Source organism: Leptodactylus fuscus, chromosome 1 (genome assembly GCF_031893055.1).
Source record: "Leptodactylus fuscus isolate aLepFus1 chromosome 1, aLepFus1.hap2, whole genome shotgun sequence".
NCBI lineage: Eukaryota > Metazoa > Chordata > Amphibia > Anura > Leptodactylidae > Leptodactylus > Leptodactylus fuscus.
Window position 1 is genome coordinate 278,259,402 of NC_134265.1, and position 10,208 is coordinate 278,269,609.

The window sequence follows — 10,208 nt, forward strand, 5'->3', positions numbered from 1 at the left end:
AAAAGTTTTGTGTTCACCCTATCACAAAACATTTGGGGTTTGTCACCAATGAAAAAACTATTATACTCTGGGGTCTCTTCAGAGGATAATGCCTTATAAAGCCTTAGGATTCAATAGAATAAAAATTCCCCTTCATTGTCCACCGCTGCATTTGGCCACGGTCTTGCTGTGACACATCCGCGTTCCATTGTGGCTTTACAGTGCTGATTAGGCCTATGTGTGAATTTGACCTAATCGTAATGACCAGAGCTGAGTACTTATCAATGGTAGTAATGGAGTACCTAATGTCAGCAACAACAGGCTTGTAGTATGCTGATTCTTATTGAGTGATTTCCCAACAGTAGGAATATCTGCTACTTGTGAGCTAGAGGATCTGGGCAGTGGGAGTTACTGAACATGCATAACCACTGGCACTATAAATATTTGGTGGACGCTCCAAAAAAGAGTAAAAGTGAAATATGTGTGGTCTAAGAGAATACATTAATATTTAAGCATGGGACATCCACTTTAAGGCCTAGATCCAATATTGTGGAAACCAGTGGTGTAACTAGGAATGGCGGGGCCCCGTGGTGAACTTTTGACCTGGGCCCCCCGACCGACGCCAAAGACCCCAACGACCCCCCCACACACACACACACATTCCTGCGCGCTCTATTTTGCACCATAGTGGCCCCAGCACACAGTATTATGCCCCATAGTGGCGCCTACACACACTACTTTGCCCACTGTGGACACATATGAGCAATTATTATACTCGGGGCTCTTTTCAGACCACAGAGTATAATAATCGAAGACCCAAGGGGGGATACAAACATAAAAAACACTGTCACTTACCTATCACTTACAATTTGGTATGTTCCCTTACCTCTCCCGGGCCTCCGATCATTATACTCGGGGGTCTGAAAAGACCCCCGAGTATAATAATAGTGTTTGTGAGGCCCGTGGCATCACTTACCGATCCCGACCCCTGCCAGGATCGGTAAGTAAATAGGGCCTGTTACTGGCTGGAGTAACTCGCAGTAAAATCGCAGTAGTAGTGGCTGTCGCCGGGCCCCCTAATATCCCGGGCCCTGTGGCAGCTGCTACCCCTGCTACCCTGATAGTTACACCAATGGTGAAAACCCTGCAAGAATCATGGCTTTTTACAGTTTCTGCAAAGTGGATAGGATTCTGGCTAATCCCATCCACACATTAAAGAAAAATATACACAGCAGAAATGCTGGGATTTCAAAAACGTTAGTGTTTTTGTAAATCTCAGTATGTCAGTTATACTTACAGAAATGCTGGTGTTTTCTGTATAGGTATTATAGGCACAGAAAGTCCACAGTGGAAAACTCTGTGGACTTTCTGTGAAAAGTACTGCGAAAAAAATGTGAGCCGTTTCCGTCACAGTCTTTTCTGCCACATTTTTTGGCTATGTTGGGGCTAGCCTAACTCCCAATAAGAAACGTATTTAAATATATATCCCTGCAGGTCATCTGGAACTTGAGTCACTATAAGGCTGAGTCCCCACGTTACATAAATATTTTTTTTTTTGTTAAAGATTTTACTGCATTTTTTTGAGCCAAGGTCACAAACAGCTGCAAAAGGAAAGGAAAATATATAGCATGGGCTTCTATTTCTACCATTTGCTTAGTCCACTCCTGGCTTGGGCTCTTAAAATGCAGCCAAAAATAAGGTACATTTCCGCAACGGGGGGTCTAAGGAATATTATTAAATCAATCAGCACTGAAGTTTGGACTTTGATGGGAATAGCTAAAAGAACAGCTAATAATAGGTAAAGTGGTATAACGAATAGTAATGGTATTTAGTCAGCATTTTGTGAATATGGATATTAATTAATATTAATATGGACATATTAATATTTTTGCACTACAGTTTTATTAGCAATAGATAACTTTTGGACTGGAAGATCACAAAGAAGTGATAAGGAATTTTATTACAAAGCACAAAATTGTTGGGGGGGAATCAAACATTTGCAGCAAGATGTCTCTGCAGAGGAGTATAAAATTAACATTAATCCATAAATTTAAGATGTCTAGTAACTTTAGACTAGTACTAGGAGCAAATACAAATACATACTTGCTTATTCATATTGGTCAGTCTGCTGTTTGATATATTTGATTCCTTGTTGCAAGAGGAGTGATTTATTAAAATGACAAAATTCTGGGCAATACATGGAGATTAAAAACAGGGAGATTCAACACCTCATAAAATATAAAACATCAAATTCCTCTTTTTTGCCCACCAATACTAAACACTATAAAATATGACTGTCATTTGTAGTATCATGTAAGCAATATATTTACTGTTAGTTACTGAACTAAAATGGCATCTATTTTTGATGGCATTTGTAGTAGTGATCAAATAGTGAGTTTATGTTCCATTCTATTCAATAGTGGACACAAGTGAATAAAGAGGTGCTTTACGTCATAATTTGAGCTTGGTAAATTTAAAGGGCGTTTCCATCTCAGTATTTATAGGAGATGCCATAAATACCTGGTAGATGAGGGTCCCATATTTACCTTCAGAATGGGTCCCTTCTGTACCTGAAACTGAATGAAAAGGGGTTGAGCTTCCCCATGTCTCTGTCTTTGCTTGTACAGGAGTTCAGAAAAATGACAAAGAGGCAGCTTCATCTATTTTTGTAGCTGCATCCTACTGATGTAACTATTAGAGATGAGCAAGTAGTGTTCGATCGAGTAGGTGTTCGATCGAATACTACGGTATTCGAAATACTCGTACTCAAACACTACTAGCTGTTCGAAGTTTAAGGTTCAATGCAGAACCAGTGTTGATTGGCAGAATGCTATACATTCTGCCAATCAACGCTGGTTCTTCTCTTACCTTTAGAAGTCTTCTCCGTGCAGCGTCCCCGCGGCGTCTTCCGGCTGGAATTCACTCTGCCTAGGCATCGTGGCCTAGGCAGAGCCGACTGCGCATGCGCAGTCGGCTCTGCCTAGGCCCCGATGCCTAAGCAGAGTGAATTCCAGCCAGAAGACGCCGCGGGGGCGCCGCACCGGGAGAAGACTTCAAGGGGAATCCAGCCCGACCGTCACTCGTGGACTTGTTAAGTATAATTTTATTGAATTGTGCGTACCCCTGAAACGAGTATTTCCCCCCATAGACTATAATGGGGTTCGAAATCCGTTCGAAGAGCCGAACAGTGTGCGGCTGTTCGAATCGGATTTCGAACCTCGAACATTTTAGTGTTCGCTTATCTCTAGTAACTATACATAAATATATAGCCGGAGTTATTGTGAGTTATACACTTTTATGGGGGCCTAAAATACAGAAATAACATTTTCTAACACATGTACTTTACTGATTCTCCTACAGTTTCCTGCTTCTTGTGACTTTAGCATCTTTTTGAGTGACATGCTGTCGGGGCTAAACACCTCTGGAGTATGCTGTCGTAGGCCAAATTCAAGCAAGAGGGTTATTCTTGAGCTCAAGGGAAACACAACACAGACGCAGCTGTCAGTGATTCAAAGTGTTTCGTTTATTTGTACAATACAGTGGGTTTTTATAGTTTTTGAGCAAACAGTACAGCCCCTTCTCTTATCTAGTCATACTAAGAGTTTCACCTTTCACCTGTATTTTCTTTAAGTTGAAACAGCTTGCACCAATATTTGTGTACCTTAATGTGTAGCTTAATGTGTAGCTTAACGTCCTTCACACATAGTTTCCACAGCATATGGTTCTATTTCATTTAACCCTTCACAATTCCCCCATTTTGGACATTATTCTCCTATCAGATGAGTACGTTCACCTACAATGTAGATGCCAGTCCTCGCTGGATTCCCCATCTGATAGTCCTATAATGTCTACCATTTATACCTATTTTTAGCATAACATCGATTGTAACACATCAAAGTTAACTTGAAAAAGCAGAAAATAAACAATAGAATCATGTCAATTTGTACAATGGTTTGTAATATCCCAGTTATCCATCCACCTACTCCCTTGAACCAATTAGCAGGATTCAAAAAGGAAAAAGTGTTAGACCACCAGCTATCTTCATTTTGCACAACCTCCTTTTCGTACTCTTCCCTTAATTTGTATATATCCTCTAATTTTTGCTTTCCTTTGATATTACCTTCTGGATCGATATAATGGCAACAGGTAGGTCCCACCACCTGACACATCCCACCCTGGGCCGCAGTAACATAATCTAGTACCAGGGTGTGTTGGTTGGTAACTATGATCAACTGGTTCTGTACTGCTAGGGTGGTATTGAGTACACCTAAGATACCCCATATTTGATCATCCAAATAGTCAGTGGCTTCTACTAGTTTATCCCAGGTTTGCATTATCATTGGATAAATAAGAACTGTACTGACTATTTTGTTCCCTGTACTCATTTGGACCAGATGGGGTCTACCACTTTTCCTAGGGGTGTTATCAGCTGCTCTCTTGTACAGAGTATGCTTAGGTATGGCTTTTGCATTTAGTTTTTCAACTATAAAGGTGGCAGGAGTGAGTCTTACTATTGTACATGTACCTTTCACCCCCACCGGTAACCACTTGTATGCATTGTTGCCACATGCCCAGTACATCTGAGGAGGTAGTTCAAAGAAGGCTGAGTGTTGGGTAATAAGTTTGTGCACAAGATCCACAAAGCTAGATATATTTTTCAGCATACACCAAGAAGGTTGTTTACCCAGGGTTCCACAATACCCGAAGTCTCGATTTCCACAAACAAAGTTAAGGTTCTTTTTCCTATAAAGCCTTTCTTCACTTGTCTCATTTACACATTCTATATTCCCGGGTATCTCCTTACATGTGTGATTATTCCCTTCTATGAATAGATGAGCATATTCCCAGGAGGTGTTGTGTAATGTTCTTTCTACGACCCAAGGTGCCCAAAAATCCCCTCTCTCTTCTCCATCATCACCAAAACTTATCTGTAGTCGGGTTTGGGGAATTTCTCCTAATATAGTAGCAGTGGGTTTGTTTTGTGGAACCCATCTCTCTCCATCATATGTCATATATTGGATATTCTCATTATCCCCAGTAAGATTACCTTGCCACCATGGGTAATCTGTCCACCCCACTATTGGTATCCCCACAGTAACATTTGCCCACAATTTCCACACTGATTCTTCTGTATTGCGGGCATGATCCATACAACTAGACCAGTCGATCAGTTCTTCCATGGGGACAGGCACAGCTAAAAATGGTAAACTAGAGGAGGAAATGGGTGAGTGAGTGCATATCCAACAATCTTTGAGGGTCTTATCGAAACCTTCCACCATTACAAGATGATGCCTGACAAATTTATTGTCAACTTCTCTAGGTCCCTGAAGAGATTTCCAAGTTCCACTGATTGTGAGTCCTTTAAGAAAGCATAAAACAAATAATGCCCATCCTTTCATTCTTTCTGTGGTTCAGGAACCTTTTTACAATGGGAAGCGTGTATCCAGGTAGATTTTCCTTCCAATTTGACTGAAGTGGCAGTTGTCAGCAGTACTTGGAAGGGACCATCATATCTGGGTTCAAGAGGCTTCCTGGTATGTCTTTTCACGACCACCCAATCACCAGGCTGCAAGCTATGTGTTCCTGAAAAATCAGAAGGGTCTGGAATAGAAGAAAACACCTGTTTATGTGTTGCTTTCAGTCTTTGACACAAGTTCTGGACATAGCTGGCAGTGCTGTCATAATTGAGTTGTAAAGTCTGAGGAAAATACAACCCTAGTCTACAATACAAGTAGGGATACAGACTGCGTCCTGGTGTTGAAGCTAGGGTCCCACCCCGTATCAATTTAGAAGAAAGAGCTTCACACGAAGATGCGTGCTAATAAATCAGATGTATTTTTATTGGTAGAGCAAACGTTTTCGGTCTTAACTCAGACCTTCATCAGGCTCTACATGAAAAAACATAACATAAGTATAAACAACAAAAAAGGGATATATAAAACACATCCCAGACAAACAAAACAAAAAAATAAAGTAAAGTATAGGACACTAAATAAACACAATTCCCATTATTGGAACATTAATAAACAGACAATATCGTGTATATATAAGGAACCATATATAGGCTGGCCTAAGTGTTATCTAGGGTAGGCACTTGGAAATATATAAACACGTAGTTAAGGAAAAGCAACCTGTCAACAAAATGAACATAAAAGATGGCCTGGTTTACTTTTGTACTGTAAACAAATATTGCAGGTGAATAGCAACAAAATAGACCAGGTTAAAAGACATGACATATGTAGAAATATATACAACATATTCTCAATACCTGTGCAATGATGTAGTAAGTCACAGATCTCAGTCTGGCCAGTAAGAAAGGCAATATGAAGCCTAAAAATGTATAGAGTACAAACTAGTGAAAATAAAGGACTCAACATGGATTTAAGGCCAGCATGTGCTCGTTGTCTCAGGGGAACTTACCTCTGCCGCCGCTATTCCGGGGCCCGCTTTAGGATAAAGATGTATAGCGCAAAAGAAACGGCACTGTCAGCCACAGGGAAGCGCGAATCACAATAATGATTCCCCGTCTTAAAAAGGCGCCGGACCGTGTCTCATTGGTCCGATGGGCGCCTGCGCATCTCCGTGTATGTGGAGAGCGGCTGAGTGCGCATGCGCAAGTGCGCGCTCAGCCGAACCAGCTGTACGTATCAGCGGGAAAAAGATTAAGTGCGCATGCGTGATTGTGTGCGCAATACAAGCCCAATGTACGGGCTAAAAGGTAAACAGCTTGTTCGTGCGCTGCCAGATGGATACAAGGAGATAGGGGACACAGTAGAGGCAGGTATAAATAAAGCTGGGCAGACGGTGACTGACACCAATGTGAATTAAGATGAAAGAAATAACCTTGGTGGTAAGAACCGCACCTATAGATGGAAATAAATGTTAATAAAGGTGGCTATAGACCCTGATATCTATATCGTGTAACATGAAACTAAAAAAAATATAGAATGGAAAGGAAACATATAAAGAAGAAAAAGGAAAGGTGAAAGCAATGAAAAAAATGAAAAAAATGAAAAAAAGAAAAGAAAAAAAGAAAAAAATGAAAACATGGAAAAAGGAAAAGATGGAAATAGGAAGGGGTCAAAGAGGTTAGATGAACACATGAAAAAAATGAAAAAAATGAAAAGAGAAAACAAAAAAAACGAAAAATAAGAAATAATAAAAAATAAAAATGAAAAATTGGAAAAAATAAAAATTAAGAGAATGAGAAAATGCATACGGTCAGTGAATTATGAAAAAGCAATAAAAAATGAAAAATTGAAAAAAGTGATAAAATGAAAATAAGAAATAAAAAATAAAAAATAAAAAATAGATGTAAACTATAAAAAGGAATATTGGTAAATGGACAAGTAAGTAAGGATACTGTGGTAGGCGGGCCCGGAAGGGTCAGTCAGAGGTTGGTTCAACGAGTCTGTGGAATAGAAAAATAAACGGGTAAGAGAATGTTATGTAGATATTAGACACGTTATCAAAATAAGATAAATCATACGATGAGTATTAAACAGATAGAACATCCGGATCACAAATACGCCTGTATTTCGTACTCTCTATTCAAGCCATGAGGTTCCATGGTTTGTAATTTGTGGATCCAGAACGCCTCGCGTTTTTTAAGAAGAGTAATCCTATTGCCGCCTCTCCTTGGACTCTCCACATAAAGTATAGTGTCCTATACTTTACTTTATTTTTTTGTTTTGTTTGTCTGGGATGTGTTTTATATATCCCTTTTTTGTTGTTTATACTTATGTTATGTTTTTTCATGTAGAGCCTGATGAAGGTCTGAGTTAAGACCGAAAACGTTTGCTCTACCAATAAAAATACATCTGATTTATTAGCACGCATCTTCGTGTACAACCCTAGTCTAGGCACACTTCCAAAAAGCACCTCGAATGGTGACAAACCTGTCTTTCTATTAGGAGTGGTCCTCACTGAGTATAATGCTAGAGACAGGCACTCTGGCCAGGGCCTTCCTGTCTCTGCCATGGCTTTCTGGATTTTTAACTTAAGTGTGCCATTCAATCTTTCCACTTTGCCTGAACTTTGGGGATGATAGGGTGTGTGGAAAGCTTGCTCAATCCCTAATGCAGACATTATTTCCTTCATTATTTCACCTGTGAAATGTGTACCTCTGTCAGATTCGATCACCTCAGGTATCCCGAATCTACACACAAGCTCAGACATCAATTTCTTGGCAGTTACCTGTGCGGTTGCTCGGCTGACCGGATAGGCCTCTACCCAACCTGAGAACAAATCCACACAGACCAACACATATTCGTACGTTCCAGATTTAGGCAATTGTATGTAGTCTATTTGTAACCTTTGGAATGGATACAGGGGTTTTGGTGTGCATTTGGTAGGTGTCTTAACTACCTGTCCTGGATTGTGTAGAGCACATATGTGACATGCTTTTACGTGATTCCCTGCAGCCCTTCCAAAACCTGGGGCAAACCATAATTTACCCACTAGTGACTCCATGGCATTTCGAGAGGCATGCACCTTACCGTGGGCCAAACCAGCCATTTGGGGGTATGCTGCTGCGGGCAGACACAATCTATCCCCCATTTTCCACATTCCTTCACATTCTCTGGCACCAGCCTTTGTCCATTTTTCGATTTCCTCGTCAGTCACCTTAGAGTATAGCCCCTTAGGGTCTGCTAGGTCAATGTCTATTTTGCTCACCTGGTTGAGATCCTTCCATGGCAGTAGTGCCGCTGCTTTTGCTGCTCGATCAGCCTTCTCATTTCCAATACTCTCAGGGTCTCTTCCCCTTGTGTGAGCTCTAACTTTCACAATTGCCAACTGCTTGGGAAGCAATATGGCCTCCATCAACTGACTTACTAAGTTTCCATTCTTAATTGGTTTGCCCTGTGCCGTCAGGAAGTTCCTAGACCTCCATATTGGACCATAATCATGTGCAATGCCAAAAGCATACCTGGAGTCAGTGTAAATGTTTGCTGTGCTATCCTTAGCTACTTTGCAGGCTTCTATAAGGGCTTTCGGTTCAGCCTCTTGTGCTGACATGTGTGGTGGAAGGGCTTCTTGTACTATGATGTCATGCATAGTGACTACAGCATACCCTGTAACAAATTTGCCTTTTTCTGTTAGGTACCTGGAACCGTCCACAAACATCTCATAATCAGGATTTTCCAATGGGGCATCAGTAACATGACTGAAGCCGACTGTCTCTTGAGCCATCAGGTCAACACAGTCATGCTGATGCAAATCATCTTCTGAGAGGGAGTTTAAAAATATCTCATCTTCATCTACTCCCCCCTTTGAATCATGAACTCCTATTGGTAAAAGAGTTGCAGGATTCAAAGTCAAACAACGCTGAAATGAGATGTTGGAGGAAGATTGTAGAGCAAATTCCATTTTGCTCTGTCTTGCCAAAGAAAGATGACGTCTGTCTACCTGTGTGAGGATTGCATGGATGTCATGTGGTGTGTATACCACTAGGGGGTGGTCTAGGACAATATCTGAGCTTTTTTCAAGCAGGGCCTGTACTGAGAGTACAACCCTTACACAAGAGGGCGTACCCCTTGCGACAGCATCCAAACGTGCACTATAATATGCCACGGGACGCTTTCTATCTCCATGTTGTTGTGTGAGAACTGCAGTAGCATGTCCCATCATCTCAGTGACGTAGATTTGAAAAGGCTTCTGATAGTCAGGCAGGCCTAGGGCAGGAGCACTGACTATCTGGAGCTTAAGTTGGTAAAATGCGTCCAAAGCCTCTGGTGTCAGACTGAACGGTTTAGAGGAAAGACAGTCGTACAAGGGCTGCATGGTCAGAGATGCAGATCTGATCCATGGCCTACAGTATGACACCAGACCCAAAAAGGTACGTAACTGAGCATGGGAGGTTGGCACCTGCATTTCTCTTACCACTTTGGTCCGTTCATCTGAAAGATGTTTGGTACCTTGGCTCAGACAATGTCCTAAGAACACCACCTTTTGCTTACAAAATTGCAGTTTGTCTTTACTGGCCTTACAACCATTCTGGCAGAGGAAACACAGCAGGCTTATGGTCGCGGCTTCACATGTCTGTTTATCTGGGGCACAAAGAAGAAGATCGTCAACATATTGCAATAAGACAACATCATCAGAGGGAGGGTCCCAGGCATTCATGATCAGTGTGAGACACCTTGTGAACTGATTTGGACTATTCTGCGCTCCCTGTGGCAGGACTGTCCAGGTGTATTGCTTACCTCTGAAGGTGAAGGCAAACAAGT

At 41.3% G+C, this 10,208-nt stretch overlaps 1 protein-coding gene across 1 annotated transcript; it reads right to left on the reverse strand.

The window, feature by feature from the left end:
- Window positions 1-3,827: 3,827 nt before the first annotated feature.
- LOC142189635 (uncharacterized) lies at window positions 3,828-5,690 on the reverse strand. Its single transcript, XM_075262237.1, has one exon. It carries the CDS (start codon window positions 5,376-5,378, stop codon window positions 3,828-3,830), a length of 1,551 nt encoding a protein of 516 aa, XP_075118338.1. The 5' UTR covers window positions 5,379-5,690.
- Between the last annotated feature and the right edge of the window lie 4,518 nt (window positions 5,691-10,208).

Excerpts from the sequence above, each read along its gene's own strand:
- LOC142189635 (XM_075262237.1), bottom strand. The coding sequence starts at position 5,378 with ATGAAAGGATGGGCATTATTTGTTTTATGCTTTCTTAAAGGACTCACA.